This window comes from Dermacentor andersoni, chromosome 2 (assembly GCF_023375885.2).
Source record: "Dermacentor andersoni chromosome 2, qqDerAnde1_hic_scaffold, whole genome shotgun sequence".
In the NCBI taxonomy this organism is placed as follows: domain Eukaryota; kingdom Metazoa; phylum Arthropoda; class Arachnida; order Ixodida; family Ixodidae; genus Dermacentor; species Dermacentor andersoni.
In genome coordinates, this window is record NC_092815.1 from 56769421 (window position 1) to 56788959 (window position 19539).

General features: G+C 48.5%; 1 protein-coding gene across 1 annotated transcript in view; it reads left to right on the forward strand.

Moving 5' to 3' along the window:
- The window catches only part of LOC126542264 (arylsulfatase B-like), a 32492-nt gene extending 13858 nt beyond the window's left edge, over positions 1-18634 (forward strand). Inside the window, exons 5-9 of the mRNA XM_055077380.1 lie at positions 3027-3152; positions 3316-3442; positions 13976-14269; positions 15244-15680; positions 16805-18634. Of these exons, the coding sequence (XP_054933355.1) occupies positions 3027-3152; positions 3316-3442; positions 13976-14269; positions 15244-15680; positions 16805-16933 (1113 nt within the window). The 3' untranslated portion in view covers positions 16934-18634. The remainder of the gene's footprint in view (positions 1-3026; positions 3153-3315; positions 3443-13975; positions 14270-15243; positions 15681-16804) is intronic.
- The last annotated feature ends 905 nt before the right edge of the window (positions 18635-19539 follow it).

Sequence of the window (19539 nt, forward strand, 5' to 3'; positions counted from 1 at the left end):
GACAGACGTTACTCGTACGTTTAGAGTAAAGAGACGGAGCTTCACAGACCTGCATGAAGAAGCAAAAAGGGTTTAGCGGCGACTGCATGGTTGCCGCTATCCCGTGCCCACTGAAAGTGGCCGGACGAAGGCAGCTGCTTAAGTAGAGCCAGAAGGGAGATGTCGCTCCTGGCGGCTGTGAATCCGTGTGCAAAGGTATGAAGATGGCGCCCTGGATTACTTGCTGGCACCAAAGATCTTGACTTGCGTCAGATAGCCGGACTGGCAACGGTGTCGGTGAGTCATTATAGATGAGCACTGGTGAAACCGCACATGCGCAGGTCGAGGGATACAGCCATACTCCAAGGAGCACGATGAACTGCATGAAGAAGCAAAAAGGGTTTAGCGGCGACTGCATGGTTGCCGCTATCCCGTGCCCACTGAAAGTGGCCGGACGAAGGCAGCTGCTTAAGTAGAGCCAGAAGGGAGATGTCGCTCCTGGCGGCTGTGAATCCGTGTGCAAAGGTATGAAGATGGCGCCCTGGATTACTTGCTGGCACCAAAGATCTTGACTTGCGTCAGATAGCCGGACTGGCAACGGTGTCGGTGAGTCATTATAGATGAGCACTGGTGAAACCGCACATGCGCAGGTCGAGGGATACAGCCATACTCCAAGGAGCACGATGAACTGCATGAAGAAGCAAAAAGGGTTTAGCGGCGACTGCATGGTTGCCGCTATCCCGTGCCCACTCCGAAAATATAGGTGCAAACGCCACCAGGCTAACAGTCTGCGTCATAAGCGCAAACAACACAGCCTGATGGTCATGAAATAATCAGAAGAAATTGGAAGACGATTTATCGAGCTAGCAAGAAAAAACTTTTAGACTTGGCATTACAGAGAAGCTTTCCTTGTCTGCCTTCGACTATCCCGCTGCTGCCACGGCAACCACGGCGGCACAACGAAGACGATGTCACGACGACAGCATAACGATCGTGGGATGACGATGCTGGAGTGGCGGCAATGTTATGACGACGACTGCGCGACGACGATGGCACGGTGACAACGTGGTGTCGATGCTCGAATGATGCCGATGGTATGACGGCAAAGGAATAACAAAGACGTAATGACCACGTTGCGTCGCAACGCTACAATGACGACAATGACATGGCGACAACGAAATGACGAGGATGACATGCCCGATGGCATGACGGTTACAGGATCACAACGCTTGGAGTGACGACGATGCTACAACGACGACTGCCTGAAGACGACAGCCCGACGACGGTGCATGACGATAACGTGATGTGGATGCTGGAAGGATGTCGATGGTATGACCACGAAGGATAAAAAATTGGACCGACCACGGCGGCACGAAGGCGGTAAAATGACGACACTGGCATCACGATGACCAAATGACGTCCATGTGACGACGACGGCATGACGACAACGTGGTGCCGATGCTGCAATGATGCCGGTGGTATGCCGAAGGAGGTGTCACGATGCTGGGGTCACGATGAAATAACGGAGCTAGAATTACGACAATAGCACGACCACACTGAGTTGATGATGCTAAAATAAATACAATGATATGTCGACAATGGTATGACGATGCTGGAATGACGGCAATTGTATGACGACAAAGGCGTCACGATGACGTCAGGACAGGCAGTGGAAACACTACGACGAAATGACAAGATGAAATGACGGCGACAGCATGGCGGCGACTCTGGGTGCTAATACGACAATGTCATGATAACGGGGTGGTAGCGACACAATGACGATGTCGGTAGGAAGACGACGGCTCGATGATGGCGGCCTGACGACGACAGTATGACAGCGCAGGGACAGCGTCAGAGTGAACACGACGAAAGCCTGTATGACATGACCACGAACGCATGCTCACCATTGCATTAGGACGATGCAATGACGTCGACAGCATGACAACGACGGCGGGGTGGCGTTGAAGCTCACGTCCACTCTTACATCCATCCCGTGCCGCTGCGAGCCGTATCTGTATTCATTATATCCGCTATTTTCTTGCACTATGTTCGGAACTGGCCATTTATGCAAGACTATAGCCAGCAGCCAGCAGGGATGAAAATGGTACGACGACGACGGCGGGACAACGACGGCACGAGGACAACGTGATACCAGTCCTTGCCAATGCTGGCCGATGTACGCCGCCCAGCGCATTTCCGCACGCCTCACTCGCTTTCTCGAAGTACCAGACGTGGGTACGAGCACAATGGGAAGACGGCAGTGGAATCACTGTTCCAGGAAAACGGTGATAGAGCCACCATACACGAAACGACAACGCCGGAATGATCACAATCAAGGGTATAGCGATAGGGGTGGCGTTTCTTTTTTTCTATGAGCTATTGGGCAAGACCCACCAGCATCAGCAGCAGGAAGGTCGTTTTAATAATGTATATCACAATAAGTATGGCGCAATAGCTCAGTGATTGGGCTCCCTCTCCGAAATATTCGTTACCACCGTTGCATGGCTTTAATTTAGATTGCCGCAGAAGAGCCACGTCTTGCGTTTTATTTTCCCCAGTGCCACAACTGCTGATCCACGTGACGGCTATGTGCGTAGTGCGCACCAATCAACCTGTTGGTTCCCATTCTGAGCGTCCAGCCACAGATATGCTTCCCCGTCTTCCTCCGCAAACGGATCCTTGCTGCGAAACTTTAAACATCTTTGAAAATATATTTTTTTAAATTAAAGACGTTATACTTTGGGGTTTTTCGTGCTAGAGCCACCATATAATTATGAGGCATGCTGCAGTGGGGGACTACAGGTTAGGTTTGCCCTCCTGGCATTCTTTAAGTGGTGACCAGTGCATGGTACAGGGACGTTCTTGCATTTCGCCCCCACCGAAATGCGGCCGCCACGGCCAGGATTTGACCCTCCTTCTTCCGGCTTAAGAGCGTTACTCCAAAGCCACTAAGGCACCCCGGCAGTTTTCTTACCGATTTTTCTGAAAGCCTTCTGACGCAAGGCGTATGGCGTATATCGACGTTTTTCTTGTTCACTCTTCTGCAGCAAAACCAAACCGGTCTCGACTTTTGGCACAACACGGATCCATTGTGGACGAGTAACGGAACTTACTCTACAACCCTGTTCACACAGCGAGCGAAGGACGTTATTCGGAACAGAAAAAAAGGCAAGGTAACACTGCTCAGACGGTTATTCTTACCGCCAATTGAAGAGGCTAGCATTTTCTTTTGCTGCAACGTCTCAGATTTATTTGTTAAGCTTTACATTTGTAAGGTGTAAAGTTCGCACCCCTAACATTGTTTATCAATTGCAACTTGTTCCCGCCTGTTTCCAGTCGCTCTTTCTTGTCCTGAGCTACCAGGCAGTGCACGGTACAGGGAGCAGCCCACCATTGCAGGCTCCACCGGAGAACATCGAAAAGTTTCCGTACATAGGTGAAACAAGCAGAACAATCTTTGCAGGTAAGACACCTTCGCGCGTCCCTTGCGGTTGGTGCATCACTGACCTCTATATGTTCTCGTTCTTCGAGATGAGGTTGCAATATTCCATTAATTACTTACCGCGAGTACTGTGTGCCTTTCGGTAAGAGAGAACTGTGGCCGTATAAGGTCAAACTGTTTCAATCTGTTTTTATTCGAACCTCTTGACGTCAATCTTGTGTAACCACCGACGCAAGCATCGGGCGGTGACGCATCGCGTTGTTTCCCTAGCACAATCAAACGGTCTCTTCGTTTATAGCAAGCCACACTTGTTTCCTTTCAAAGCGAATAGCATTCTCTACCTTTGACAGGTTTTTCTTAACGAATTGGCTGACAAGCGCAGAGGAGCACGCAGAAGTGGAGAGGGTTTCGGTAGGGCTGAGCTAGCGCTGTGAAAGTACAAAACTGAATGAGGAGGGTGGTGCCCGCTTCTGCGACTGACCCGCTCCTTCGTGCTTAGCTTGCGGTGGTTGGTCGAAAATCGCGGCGACGTGCAAAGGAAACCTAAAAATTTTACGAAAACGGGTTCTCAGCGAAGATGAGTTGGCAGTGCAATGTATATGAGCCGAAACGATTTGACAACGTTATACGTCCACGAAAGAATATTTATTATGAACAAATAAATCCATTCTTTCCAGCAGCTCCTATCAGCCAGTGCCAGATCGATCCGCGGGTCGCCTTCTTCCATTCTTTTCTGAACGGGGAATTCTCCGGCTATCTCGAAAAAAAAAAATATGTTGAGTTCGGCACATCAATCTTTAATGCGTCCACATAACTTTGATGTGGTGAGCTTTCACGGTTTTCTGACTGACGTGACAGACAGGTGAAGTAGGCGAAGCCTGGAAGCTTTTGGCCAATAAGAGCGGGCTAAAGGGCAAAAAAGGTGTATAATAAGAAATGATTATTTTTCTTTTAGTTGATTTAATCACGTATTAATCGATGTGTATACGTCATATCAGATAGGGAAATTGGTTGTTCTCGTCACGTCGCGTGACAGACAGGCGAACTGCGGATGGCCACAAATAATGTGTTCAATTGTAGAGGTCTGATTGCAGACAAACAATAGAAACAGTTTCGATTAGATTAAAGGGATACTGAACAAGACTTTTGCCGCCGCCTGGATTTTTAGCCCAAATGAAAGCTTGGGTGCTGAAATTGCTTAACACAACCCTGTTTTCCGGCAGAAACTAGCGGGACATAATAAATGTCAAGCATTTTTCGCAAGATACCGCGTCTGAGGACACGAGGCCGCGTCCTGAACTAGAGGAAGTGACGTCTCTGTGAAGTTGTCTGTGCCGGATAACGGCGCGACAGCCATCGCCCTGATCTCTCCACCCGAATGGACGGCGCCGTACAGGAGCGAACGACGTCTCAACAGTGCAGTTGCTCTCGGACACATACTTGTTTTCGCAAGCGGAGCTCGTGCCCAAGTTTTCAAAATCGCCTTTTGTGCTGTGTGCTGCTGTGTAATGTGATTAGTGAAGCACCTGGCAGGACGCGGGAGAATGCCTCTACGCCGCTGCGCGAAATGGTATGGGAATAGTATCGTCGGGCGAGACAAGCGGTGTCATACCTTTCCGGCAAAGCCGATGCTTGAATGGATATGTATTAGCGCTGCGCGCATGTCGCAGCCAACATGAGTACGGTCGTGACTTTGTATGCTCCGAGCACTTCGAGGACAGTGACTAACTATCGGAGGAGCCTTGCCTTGCTGCAGCGCTAACGCTGTGCTGTCAGCGAAAGGGCGCTGACATGACATGGTACTTCAATACTTTTCATCTGGTCATGAAACTTCCGCGTAACGCTATGGGAGAGCTTGATATAGCGTCCGCAGTACCCGCACCACAGCGCTGTCGCAAGTACAAGGTGGACTGGAGCAGACCCCGAATGGACGCCACAGGCGCTCTATCCGTACGCTCTGCGCAAAGGTAGACTGCCTGAAACGACGTGTGAATATTGCCTACACAACATGCAAATCGCCACCCTGTTTCTGTGCAGTGTTCAGAAATTTTAGCGTGAACAATTTCGAAATAACTACAACGCCTGGTTTCATTTCCAGCTTCAACTGCGTTCGAAACAGCTGCTTAATTAATTATTCGAATGGTAAACTTGGGCTATTCCATCGTTAGCAAGCGACTACAGAGAAAATTCACGTGGCGCTTTCATGTAATTGCGCCACTCGTGCAGTCACTTTCACTCGCGCCTTGTATCGTTGCGCGCTCACGAAACACTGACAGGCGAACGTCAGGCAAGCATGGCTGCTCACTTCTGTTGCTTGTGCCGCTGCTGCTGCTGCAAGCCGGCACACATGACGTCACGGTGGTCGGCGCGCACCTCCGCTCGTCCTGGCTGCAGCCGCCACGCGCTCACATTCTTCCAATAATACAGCCATCTGTTCAAAAATATGTAAAATAAACCTTGTGTATCGGAACAGTAACGGTTTCCGAGTAGAATTTTGATGCTTGACTCGTTTTTCATATTTTTGTTCACTGTCCCTGTAAAGGGCTTGTGAATGTTCGCCTTGGTAAACTCATGTGCGCATTCTTTTTGTTTCGCTGAGGTGCGTGCTTGCTCGACTTCTATGGGGTCTGTTAGGCCGCTCATCTCTCGAGCATGCAGAATGGAGGGTGCAGGGCTGCATGATTGTTTTGGATATACTTTTGCAGTGCCGCGAGTTGCCCCTGTGTTTTGTGAATGGGGAGGCGCCCATCCCCCAGCGCGTCGGGCAGCAACCGTTTCTGTTCGTGAGGGGTCGGACGGCCCGCGTGGTGTCGGGTGACGAGCCGAGGCGCGCGCCGGGGGGGGGGGGGCGCGGTGCGAAGGCGGAAAACGGATTCGGAGAACATGCTCTTACGCGCGCTTTGTTGACATTCCGCCGATGGTCATAATAGGGCCACGCGGACAAACCTCGAGTGGGACGTGGTATACGCGACATTGTGGCGCCGGCTCCTGAGTGCCCTGCTGGTTAGAGACGCAGCTGCTAGCAATGTTGACCACGCGCTGCGCGTACGGAGCGGGGGGGTTCACGCCCCTACGCATTCGGGCGGCAGCCACGTGCATCTTGTTTTGAGCGCTGAGGAGAGCCCGCTTGGTGTCGTGTTACAACTTGCAGTGCGCGCCGTAGAGAGGGGCGCGGTGCGCATGCGGAGGCTGCGTTCGGAGAACTTCGTTTAAGAACACCGAGTCCGGAAGCCGCCAGCGGTCATTATTTTTCTTCGAGGAAAGACCTTGAGGGGGACTGCGGTACGCGGTGTTGGGACACCAGCGCCCGAGCCCCCTTGCTGGCTAGAAACGCCGCTGAGGTGCGAGATGGCCTCAATAAATCGTGCGTGCCTGACGTGTGTGCCGAGGCCGTCACTGACCACGTGGAGAGGGAAACGAAGTTGTGGGAAGAGGGAAAACAGGGTGGTTTTCCAATACATTTACTTTTGAGAGTAAGCCCATCCCTTTGGGTTGTGGCTTAAGAAACTGTCAACTCTCATTGGTAACTGCTTCCGTGGGATGGGCTCACGACCCTACCGCCCTTTTTCTTTGTCTCTTCTGACTATAACAATCGAGACGAGGTGCTTGTTCCTCAGTCTAGGCTGTAATCACTAAACCTGATAGAACAGTAAGACTCCGTACGATGCAATGCTAGTCTGGGCCGTAACCACTTAGTGGTAGAACAGTGAGACTCGGTTGCTCGTATGTAGTGACAGTTGTCCTAGGCTCTAACTTAAGAAAAAGTAGAAGAGTAAGGCGCTGTTTACTTGTGTGTTTTGTATCAGTGTTCTTTTGCTAACTCTGTATTTGACTGTGTAAATATTTCCGTTGCAATATATATTCAAGTTTTGTTACTTCCAACCTGCCTCCTGCTTCATCAACGCCGATAATCACCTTGAAGAGACATTTGGTCGCCTTCAAGGAGAGAACCCACAAACACGAAACTTAACTGGCGCAGCCGACAGGATCGGCGAGCTCTACAACATCGAATGCTGGACCAGTGGTGAGAAGATCAAGCCATCCAACGACCACCTCCGGCACCTTCGAGAAGATCCCACAGCAGCCAAGCCCGGCACCGTGGAGGAGATCCGGAAACGACAGTGCATTCAGCAACGGGTGAGCAGGATTTCTTGCGTCTTTCTTAGGTTGGCATGGCAGTTGATGTGTAGAGCAGATGGTGAGGACACGCAGGGGCGCAGAGACAATGGAGTCTAATGGAGTTGAGGGTGCGATTGTGGCGGAAATGGATCGGAATCAGGAGTTATCAAATGATGATATGCTAAATTCCGATAAGTCAAATGAAATCAGAGTACCCAGTCAGAGCCAGGAATTGTCGCAGCAGGCATCTCAGCCTTTGCAAATTCCGAATGATACAAGAACGCTTGAACTTGAAATTCAAAGGCTCAATGCTCAGACTACTTGTATACAGCTTCAGATTGAGTACGAAAGGCTGTTGCAAGCAAGGACGAATGCTGAACGTCTCAATGGCGCGTCGTCCAGCACTGGGTCGGAGCGGGGCGATCGGAGGCGAGTGGGCTTCGACTCCGTCGAGCAATGCGCAAAGGTGCTGAAAGGGTTCCGCCTGCCGTGTGACGCGGATGTACCCTTATGGTTTGAGGAGGTAGAAAGACTTTTTGCTACTTACGGGGTACCGTATGAGAGTCGCGTGCATTTAGTCATGCCAGCTCTAACTGAGCGCGTTCGCTACCTACTGCGTAACCTCAACCAGGAAGAGAGTACAGATTACGAGTCAGTTAAACAGGCAGTATTGATGGAACTGAAGCTTTCTCCCGCGGAGTATCTGCAGAGGTTTGAGAGAGCAGTGAAGCGGAAGGAGGAGACGTGGTCACAGTTCGCGTCGCGAGTGAAAACGTATTTCTCCTACTACCTTCAAGTAAGAGGAGCCGACACTGTAGAAGTTATGGCAGAACTCATGGTTGCGGATCGTATAAAAGCAGGCCTTAGTATAGAGGGTCTTGAATACGTGAGGCTACGAGAAGATGAGGGATGGCTTAAGCCACCTGAGATCGCCAAAGTTCTACAAACTTTGGAGCAAGCTAAAGGCAAGGGATACGCCTCAAAATCATCAGCGGCAGAGATGGGGCAAAAGCCGACGCGAGTAGCGAAAAGCGCCCTCAAGTGCCACGTATGTCACAGCTCAGGCCATTTCGCTAAGGATTGCCCGACGTCTAGTGACAAGGAAAATCAGCCAAAGAAGGCTACCGAGCCAAGGCAGAGGGCACAAAGGGTGTCGATAGCCCACGAGACGGGAAGTGAGATACCTGATGGAGTCCTCACTGCAAAGGTAGAGGCCTTGAAACACAAAGGCGAAGGCATGACTAACCTGCAGTTGATCCCTATTTCATGCGGAAACGTATCCACAGATGCAATTCTAGATACGGGAAGTGAAATAACTGTCATACGCGAGAGTCTGCTTCCGAAAAGTATCGTGGAGCCGTCAGGCACAATAAGACTGGTGTCTGCATTTGGTAGAACTATCCAGGCAAAGCTAGCAACGTTGCCGGTAAAGTTAAATAACCCGCAAATGGCGGAGGAGCCTCAGAACATTGACCTACTCTGCGCGTTGACTAATGAGCTCGTCGAGGGCACAGATTGTTTGTTGACCAAGGATGATTGGGAACATTTGTTCATGGCCAGCAGCTCTCTGGAATCCATTGTAGCACCGGCCCAGCCTACTCAGAGGATAGAGCGACCAAATGAGAAAGCCGAGGTAGTGGCCTGCAACGTTACTTTGGAGGAGGAAGGTGTTTCTGGGGAAGTTGAGCAAATTGATGAAGAGAGCGATGAGTCATTAATCCAGAGGGGAGATTTCCGCAGAGTGCAGCTAGCTGACGCTACCTTAAAGAAAGGTTGGGAAGATGCTCGGAGTGGGAAATCCGGCATGTTCGTCTCTGATGGACTCTTATACCACTGGGACTCAATAGTAGGCACTCGAGTGAGACAACTAGTTGTTCCCAAAGACAAGCGCAGCGAGGTGATGAGCTTAGCTCACGAGTCACTATGCGGAGGGCACCTAGGCCCAAAGAAAACTAAAGCGCGCATTAGGTATAATCTTTTTTGGCCTGGAATGGAGAAGGAGGTATTAGAGCATTGTCGTTCATGCCATGATTGTCAAATTCGCTCTGACAGGCGTCGCACGGACAGAGTACCTATGACTCCTCCCACTAGGCCAACTCACCCTTTTCAAATTGTCAATGCAGACATCATTGGACCCTTAGACATACCGTCAGCGAAAGGTCATAGGTACGCGCTATGCTTGGTGAACATTTGCACAGGGTGGCTAGAGGTTGTCCCACTGCGCTCTTTGACAGCTAAGGCGACTTGCGACGCGTTGATTGAAATTTTCAGTCGCACTGGCGTTCCGGAAATGATCTGTTCCGACCAGGGCACTAGTTTCAGATCACCGCTCACACAGTCGATGCTCGAGAAATTAGGTTGCGCACCAAGATTCTCAACCCCAGAACACCAAGAGAAAATAGCTGCAATTAAGAATGTGGCGCCACCATGCACTAAAAAGGAGCTACGCAGCCTGCTAGGACTGTGCGACTACTATCGCGAGTGCGTCAGAGAACGTGCAGAGGTGGCGAGCCCGCTCACGCGGTTAACAAAGAAAGCGGTACCCAATAGCATACCCTGGCCGGAGGAAGCTCAGACGGCATTTGAGACACTGAAACAGTCCCTGTGCGATGCCGTGGCGCTCAGCACTCCGGACCCATCTGAGCCCTACTGGCTTTTCACAGACGCATCAGCTACGGCGGCGGGCGCTTGTTTGGCGCAAATGACAGCCGAGGGAAAGGAGAGGCCTATCGCCTTTGCCAGCCACCGCTTCACGCCGACTCAGACGCTATGGTCGACAATTGAGAGGGAAGCGTTTGCTATTATATGGGCCTTAAAGAAGTTTGACTACTGGCTTTTTGGTGCCATGATAAACGTTGTTTCCGACCACAATTCATTGTCGTACCTTACAACTTCGACTCCACACGGGGCAAAATTGACAAGATGGGCGCTGGCTTTACAGCGATATCACGTGTCAGTGCGACATCGGAAGGGTGTCAGTAATGGTAACGCGGATGCTTTGTCCAGGCTTCACAACAGCTCATGGAAGCCACCGTAATACTATAGTGCCATGCCAACTGGATGGGCGTGAATGTTCCTGCTCACTTGGCGCTGTATATTGCGGACTTTGTGAGTGCCGATTCAAGACACAGAGACACTAGAGTGCTCTTACAGCTTGGAACTGCAATCGTGTGCTTAATTGTTTGATGACATGTATTGTGTATTTCTTTTTACTATCTTCTTGCTTGTTATTTGAAGGTGTTTGTTGTTGTGATGTAATTAGGCCAGGGTGTGGTTAGAAAGATCATTACGTAATCGCGGCAGTGATTTATCGTATCACTGAGCGAAAATCAGCCCAGTATACTCTTTAGGGGGAACGTGTTAGGCCGCTCATCTCTCGAGCATGCAGAATGGAGGGTGCAGGGCTGCATGATTGTTTTGGATATACTTTTGCAGTGCCGCGAGTTGCCCCTGTGTTTTGTGAATGGGGAGGCGCCCATCCCCCAGCGCGTCGGGCAGCAACCGTTTCTGTTCGTGAGGGGTCGGACGGCCCGCGTGGTGTCGGGTGACGAGCCGAGGCGCGCGCCGGGGGGGGGGGGGGGGCGCGGTGCGAAGGCGGAAAACGGATTCGGAGAACATGCTCTTACGCGCGCTTTGTTGACATTCCGCCGATGGTCATAATAGGGCCACGCGGACAAACCTCGAGTGGGACGTGGTATACGCGACATTGTGGCGCCGGCTCCTGAGTGCCCTGCTGGTTAGAGACGCAGCTGCTAGCAATGTTGACCACGCGCTGCGCGTACGGAGCGGGGGGGTTCACGCCCCTACGCATTCGGGCGGCAGCCACGTGCATCTTGTTTTGAGCGCTGAGGAGAGCCCGCTTGGTGTCGTGTTACAACTTGCAGTGCGCGCCGTAGAGAGGGGCGCGGTGCGCATGCGGAGGCTGCGTTCGGAGAACTTCGTTTAAGAACACCGAGTCCGGAAGCCGCCAGCGGTCATTATTTTTCTTCGAGGAAAGACCTTGAGGGGGACTGCGGTACGCGGTGTTGGGACACCAGCGCCCGAGCCCCCTTGCTGGCTAGAAACGCCGCTGAGGTGCGAGATGGCCTCAATAAATCGTGCGTGCCTGACGTGTGTGCCGAGGCCGTCACTGACCACGTGGAGAGGGAAACGAAGTTGTGGGAAGAGGGAAAACAGGGTGGTTTTCCAATACATTTACTTTTGAGAGTAAGCCCATCCCTTTGGGTTGTGGCTTAAGAAACTGTCAACTCTCATTGGTAACTGCTTCCGTGGGATGGGCTCACGACCCTACCGCCCTTTTTCTTTGTCTCTTCTGACTATAACAATCGAGACGAGGTGCTTGTTCCTCAGTCTAGGCTGTAATCACTAAACCTGATAGAACAGTAAGACTCCGTACGATGCAATGCTAGTCTGGGCCGTAACCACTTAGTGGTAGAACAGTGAGACTCGGTTGCTCGTATGTAGTGACAGTTGTCCTAGGCTCTAACTTAAGAAAAAGTAGAAGAGTAAGGCGCTGTTTACTTGTGTGTTTTGTATCAGTGTTCTTTTGCTAACTCTGTATTTGACTGTGTAAATATTTCCGTTGCAATATATATTCAAGTTTTGTTACTTCCAACCTGCCTCCTGCTTCATCAACGCCGATAATCACCTTGAAGAGACTTTGGTCGATTTCAAGGAGAGAAAAGAACAAACAAAACTTAACTGGGTCTATTCTGTGTTTGTGTATCTGTCGCATTACAATGTTGTGCTGTAGGCTCACACCCGGGCCGCTTCCAGAGAGCGCCTGCTTTTGGAAGGCGGTGGCCGGACGCTGTTTGGTGAAAAAGGGAGCGGCAGGGGTTCTCGCGCACTGGGTCTGGCGAGCGCCATAAATCGCGTAGCGAGCTACTGCAGTAGCATCTGATGGAGAAGGCAGTCATTGGGGAATGTTTGGCTCGGGCCGAGGCGGCGCGGGCGGGCGGCTCGGCTGGTTCGGGCGGCGCCCACCGTCAGTGCGAGTTACGCAGCCAGGACATGGTCCCGTGGCTGGGGGTGAGAATGTGCGCGGCTGAGAGGTTCCAGTGTAAGCTGAGACTTGAGAGACGACGGACCGATCTCGTCAGGTGCCCGATCAGAGCGACGGACTGCTTTGAGGCCTTTGCTCAGCCTCAATCGTAACTGTGAACTCGTTTTCCTTGTTTAGTATATACTGAGAGGTTCCAGTGTGGTCTGAGACTTGAGAGACAACGGACCGATCTCGTCAAGTACCTGATCGGGGCGACGGACTGCCCAAGAGGCCTTTGCTCAGCCGCATTCGTTAATATGAACTCGCTTTCCTTGTTTAATATATACTCAGTGTAACCGCTAATGTCTATCTGTAAATAAATTCAGTTCAAATTATTGACATCCAGCATCTTTAGTCCCGGAATACCGAAGCCGAGAACAGCGCAGCGGCTTAGGAAAAGCCGAGAACGAATGAAAAACACCAAGAAAGAAGAACCCGGCTGAGGAAGGAAAACTTTACTGTCCCTTTAAGGTTATAGTGCCTCTGATGTCACAGAGAGTCACCATAATTTTTTGGACAAGTGCTCACGATTGCGTTATAAACAGGGGCCTGTATTGACAACAAAGTTATTACGCTAAAGCTGCTCGTAAGAGCAGGCGCTAGACAATTCTGATGTCGGATACATTGTAAACGAAGACGGCTGGCCAATGGCAGAATTACCACACGAAAAAATTAAATGTGTCGTGAATTCCGCTTCTGGCTATGTACATTGTGCATCCACATGATTCTTGTTTAGTGGGTGACACGATGCTTTCATTCTTCCCTAGGCATTCAAATTAAACTGTGTCACTGTCGACATAAATATGTCATTGGACCTCCATATGATTCCTGTTGACTAGGTAGCACGAAGTTTTCTTCCTTGCTTAACGTATTTCACATATCGCTTTTCTATTAGAACGCGCCTAATAATAGTACATGCTTTAACCTGCGGGTAGTCACGTGGTACGAGCCGACAACGATAGAGCGCAGTGTGGATATGCCACCGTGTGATGTTAGTTCAATGCTTATTAGATCCAAAAAGTTCAGTTAAGCACACGCCTGACGAAGACGAAAGGAACGCGGGAGGGCATGTAATCCGAAGTTGAGGCAATCTTGCATCGAACATAAAACAAGCTAGCACGGTATTCTTCAACGCACCGCTCATGCTGACACGAACGGTGCGACAACAACGAGCGAATAGCACACAGTTAAAAGAAGGCTAGTATGCGAAGTAACGTTTGATTCACGAATAACAGCAACAGGCCCATGGAAACCACCTCTGCTCTGGGGTTCATTACGCCAACCAAACTATGTCCACTTTCTTGCCTTTGGTGCGCTACTTCTCGCTATTCGTATGCAGCTATTTCACTCGAGATTTAGCGTAAAACAGCGCAGCTATGTTCACTATGCAGGCATGGTGGACGCAATGGACCTATCTGTAGGCGAAGTTTTTCAAGCACTGAGCGAGGCCGGCGTGCTGGACAACACAGTCATCGTTTTCAGCAGCGACAATGGCGGAGCTCCTTTTGGCATGCATTCCAGCCGCAGCTTCAACTGGCCACTGCGCGGTACAAAGGGTACGCTGTGGGAGGGAGGCACCCGGGCGGCTGCGTTTCTCTGGAGTTCCCTGCTTGCCCGGAGACAAAGAGTGTCAAATCTACTAATGCATATTACGGACTGGTTGCCCACTTTGTACTCGCTTGCCGGTTAGTAGAATCACTTGTATCGTTTCTGCATGAATCTAGATGCCGAAAGAGAAAACGCGATCGTTAAATTGCGCAGAGGTACGTTGAGACCTCACTCGCCACAGTGATATGTCGGTTGATGAGGACCGCTTTATCATCTGCACCAAATTGTGAGAATTGAGAAGGTTCTCTAATTCGACGAAAAAAAATGTCATGAGGAAGAACACGCACGTAAAGGTTGAATTGCTGATTGTGCTCAGTATATACAGCAGTGCTAACAAATATGTTAATGCTGCATAGCGTAATGGTTCCTTCGACTGCTAAGCAAACAAATTTACACTTAATTTTTGGATGGGAAACGTAAGCATTACGAACAAAATATTATTTAAAACAAGTAACTCGAGCATTGTAAAGCTAATCAAGAAGAAAATATTGACGAAGCAAGAGCAAGCAACAAGATGGAAAGGAACGCATTTATTCGCCTTCCTGCGTTCCGTACATATTATAGTAAACGGGCACACTTATGATTGCTCGACATCAACCAGGAATATGAAAGGTTCGCTAGGTCGCAATCCCTATGAAACGTCCTCAAACTCGTAGGGGGGGCAGGCATTGCTACATATGATCCACGGAAATGCAAAATGTTTCCATTTTAATGTGCAATTTATGAACACAGTTTCATTTTGCCTGTTTCGTGACCATTGTTTTTGTCGCCGTGGAATAGACTTCGCTACACTGACAATGAATGCCTGGTTTTGCTAACATAATTTCTTCACATTGAAAGTTTCGACTTAGCAAAGAGAAATCCTCCCTTGCAGTGCCGGTATTTCGTCCTATTAAGTTGTGTTTCGGAGAGTCTTAAAGGAGCCTTGGACAAGAAATTTTGACAAAATAGTCACTCCAGGCTAAACCTGGAGCCTTATCCCACTATTAATTTCGCAAGCGTTTACATTCCTCTTTCCTTACCTTAGGCGTGCACGATTTGTGTTTTTAAGGTGGCAACGTAGCGAATCTTCCTCAGCTGGACGGACAAAACATGTGGCAACATCTCTCGAATGGGTGGCGTTCACCAAGAGCCGAGGTGCTTTACAACACCGAACCTTCGCTCTCGGCTGCAGCAATTCGCAATTCGAAGTACAAGTTAGTGGTGGACAGCACCGGATTGTTCAACCAGCGCTACTTGACAGCGGGAGGCAGCCGTCCACGACGTGATCTGGACGACCTGCTCTTCAAATCCGACGTCGGGAAGGCGCTCAGATACATGTACGGAATGGACGGCGGTTTCCGGCTTCCTAAAGGGTGGAGGCGACGAGCGACGCTGGACTGTAGGGAATGGTACGGGGAAAACTTTTCGTCGAGCGATTCTGTCTACCTCTTTGACATCGTCAAGGATCCCTGCGAGCTGAATAACTTAGCCAGAGTCCATCCCGATGTGAGTAATCTGTCTCCTTATTACTTTCACTGAAACAGTTCTTCGATTTTTTTATCCTAACGGAAAAAACACTGAAACAGTGGCAAAACGTGTTTCTTTTATTCAATTAAGTGAAAGTCATAAAAGAAAACACAGATTCTTACCGGCCTTATTTTATTCAACAAAATGAGTGTTGCACAACGTTACCATTGAGGCCTTCTCGTATGATGGTTCGAGAATAAAAATTGCAAATTCTTCATTTCGGCTGGGTGCACTGAGTAGGGTGCTTAAATAGCATCCACGAAACGCAGACACAGATGCAAGTTCGAATTCTTTTGCACAGAAATGAATGTTCCAGAGGCACTATTCACCCAAGAGCACCGGACCGGTTTCCCTGCCAGCTGGTATTAACGATTTAAACGCACACCGTTATTACATGTTGTGTAAAGTTTGGTGGAACGCACAGAAAATGTCTCGAAAATTCAACGTTTCTGGCTTGATCAGTTTACTTTCCTTTGTCTATTAATGGAAGAATTGCACCATAGCGGTTTCAAAAATTGCTACATTTTCCTGCGGTAGTACACTCACGTGAACACAACAAACCACAAAAGACGGAAGTGTTCACTTTAGAGAACTCGAGGTTCTCCGGAATATCATAGCGCGAGTCAAACCATATTCTTGTTCTATACCGCCTAAAATGCTACGAAAAGATTCTCTCATTCAAAATATAGCAGAGTCACCGACTAAATTATCATGTGACACCGACAAAACTCCCAGTGTGCATTAGAGTCAGGCATCCGGATTTATTTTCCAGCGTTATAATTTTCCAGCTTACCGAACAGCGCCCCCATTTAAATATTTGCCGATAATTACAATTATTCAATTTGTGCAGGGTAAATGTACAAAAATATATCAGATTTTTCTGAACTGCACAAACACTTGAAAACGCCAGCTGAATATTTCTGATAGAAAAGCCGCGAAGTCTGGAGCCAATACACGAATAGAAAACATCAAAATACTATTTTAACGCTCCCAAGACACTGCTTATGACGACCAAGCCTCTTAATACCAGTCGGACAAAATGAACTTTCCGATCTCTCACATATGTACGGGACACAATAAGTTATGTGTTTTCATTTCAACAGATTGTGGCGAAACTACAGCAGCGTCTCAATGCCTACCAAGCTGCCGCCATGCCGGCAGTTCACAAGCCAGGAGACCCGGCTGCTCTTCCGGACAGGCACAATGGAACATGGGCGCCATGGGTACTGTGAACCCAGAAGATCTTCATCGCCTCATGCTTCGAAACGTTTCCCTTTCCTAGGGTGTGAAGGAAGGGACAGAAAGTACGAATTTTCAACCACTTTAGGTGACAGCTGCCAGCCTCTGTGTGCTTTCAACCACCAAATAATAATAATAATAATAATAATAATAATAATAATAATAATAATAATAATAATAATAATAATAATAATAATAATAATAATAATAATCTTTATTACAAATAATCAAATTGTACATATAATTTTGCTAGGTCTGCCGAAGCCTTCTGTGGGCTTGTATGGCAGAAACCTGGCAGTCAGGGCAATGCATTATGTACCTTGTTACAGACAAACCAAATGCCAAAAAATTTGAAAAAAACGTGTCACAGGTTTTTCAGGTAAACATGCCCAGTAAACAACACTTAATGTTCAAATGAAAACACGTAGCACTCAACAACCATGAAAATTGAGTAAACAAAGCACAATATGTAAACAAACTTACAAGCTATCGAGAACGAAAAAAGAAAAACAAACCAACCGTGAAAACAGCGGAAACAGTGACATTCATTTCGGTGAAGATCACACTACAACAACAGAGACTTTATACATGTGAAATCTATTCTATCATTGCCTTGAGGGCCTTTTTTAATCCCGACAAAGTTGTCTGATCCAGTACAGCACTGGGAAGGTTATTAAACAGGTGGGGGATATAGTACCTTCTTTGTCCTTTTCGATAACGAGTTCTTGTCCGAGGAACTACATATCTGGGATGACTACGCAAAGCAACACTTTTATGGACAGGTTCTCGGAAAGTATTGCTCCAGAAATAAAGCATCACAATTGTTGAACGAAACAGAGACTCGAAATCAGGCATTTCTAAATCTCGAAATAAGTTATCTGTGGTTTGGTTGTACGCGACACTTTTTAGTATGCTTTTTAATAGGTTGTCAATTTTATGTTTCCAAAATCCGCTGCAATTAAAAAAACAGGGAATGCCGTACCTTATATGAGAGTAGCCTAAAGCATGCACTATCACTTTTTTAATCTTGGTAGGTGCATAACTCCTGATACGGTAAAGGACACATGCAACATTACGTAATCGCGCACAAATTTGAGCCATTTGAATATTCCATGATAAGTCAGTCTCAAAGTATATACTCCAAGGTACATGACACTATCCGCATATTGTACTGGGGCACAAACACAGTCTAAGCAATCAGAACCGTGAAGGAAAACATGTTGACTTGTCACTAGAGCCTTTAACGGATTTCTAAAACATACTAATCGAGTTTTCTTAGCACTTACTTTTATACGGTTTTTTTTAAACCAGTTCATCACATTTTTTATGTCGCTTTGAAGTAAAGCGACAGCTGCTTCGTACTGCATAATAATAATAATAATAATAATAATCAATTTGGCAGAGATACTTAAAGGGACATTAAAGGCAAATATTAAGTAAAACTAAAGGGATAGATTAGTGCTCAAGAATCTCTAAGGCGTCAATATCATCACGAACAGAGCCTTAGTAATCGAGAAATCGAGGTAAATGTAGGACATGATTAGAGACTCCCCCGGCACATTCAAGTACTTGCCCGATGACGAAAGCACTCCTCAGTTAAATTCTGTCGTTAGTACTCAACCACTCGTTGCAAAAAACATCACTGTAGTGTATTATAAGACGAAATAAAATGCCACTTGTCCGGTTCGATTTCATTTATAGAAAAAATCACCGCCTCTTCCAATCTGCGAAGAAGGGCGAACAGCCAATCTTCGTCTCTTCCAATCCGCGAAGATCGGCGAACAGCGAAGCTGTGTTAGTTACACCGAGTGTTACAACATGCAAGTCAAACTTCGCAAGTCAAACTTCGATGTGACCGCCTCTTCCCATCTGCGAAGATGGGTGAACAGCGAAGCTGTGACCGCCTCTTCCAATCCGCGAAGATGGCGAAAAGCGAAGCTGCGACCGTCTCTTCCAATCCGCGAAGTTGGGCGAACAGCGAAGCTGTGACCGTCTCTTCCAATCCACGAAGATGGGCGAACAGCAAAGCTGTGACCGCCTCTTCCAAACCGCGAAGATGGGCGAACAATGAAGCTGTGACCGTCTGTTCCAATCCGCGAAGTTTGGCGAACAGCGAAGCTGTGACCGTCTCTCCCAATCCGCGAAGTTGGGCGAACAGCGAAGTTGTTACCGTCTCTTCCCATCCGCGAAGATGTGCGAAGAGCGAAGCTGTGACCGTCTCTTCCAATCCGCGAAGATCAGCGAACAGCGAAGCTGTGTTAGTTACACCGAGTGTTACAACATGCAAGTCAAACTTCGCAAGCAATGTATATTGTGAATCTTTTGTTTCACCATTCTTTCACCTCGTTTACGCTTTTGCATGCTTCGCGTGGTGAGCATGACTAGAAGAATATTTTTCTTTTTTTTTTTGCGATTCTCCTAGTGTGTGTGTGTGTGTGTGTGTGTGTGTGTGTGTGTGTGTGTGCGTGTGCGTGTGCGTGTGTGTGTGTGTGTGTGTGTGTGTGTGTGTGTGTGTGTGTGTGTAATTTGGGGAACCATCACTAATGCAAAGCTCCGTGTACTGGGCGCAAGGCCCACCACTTTAGACACGGGTGCTGCA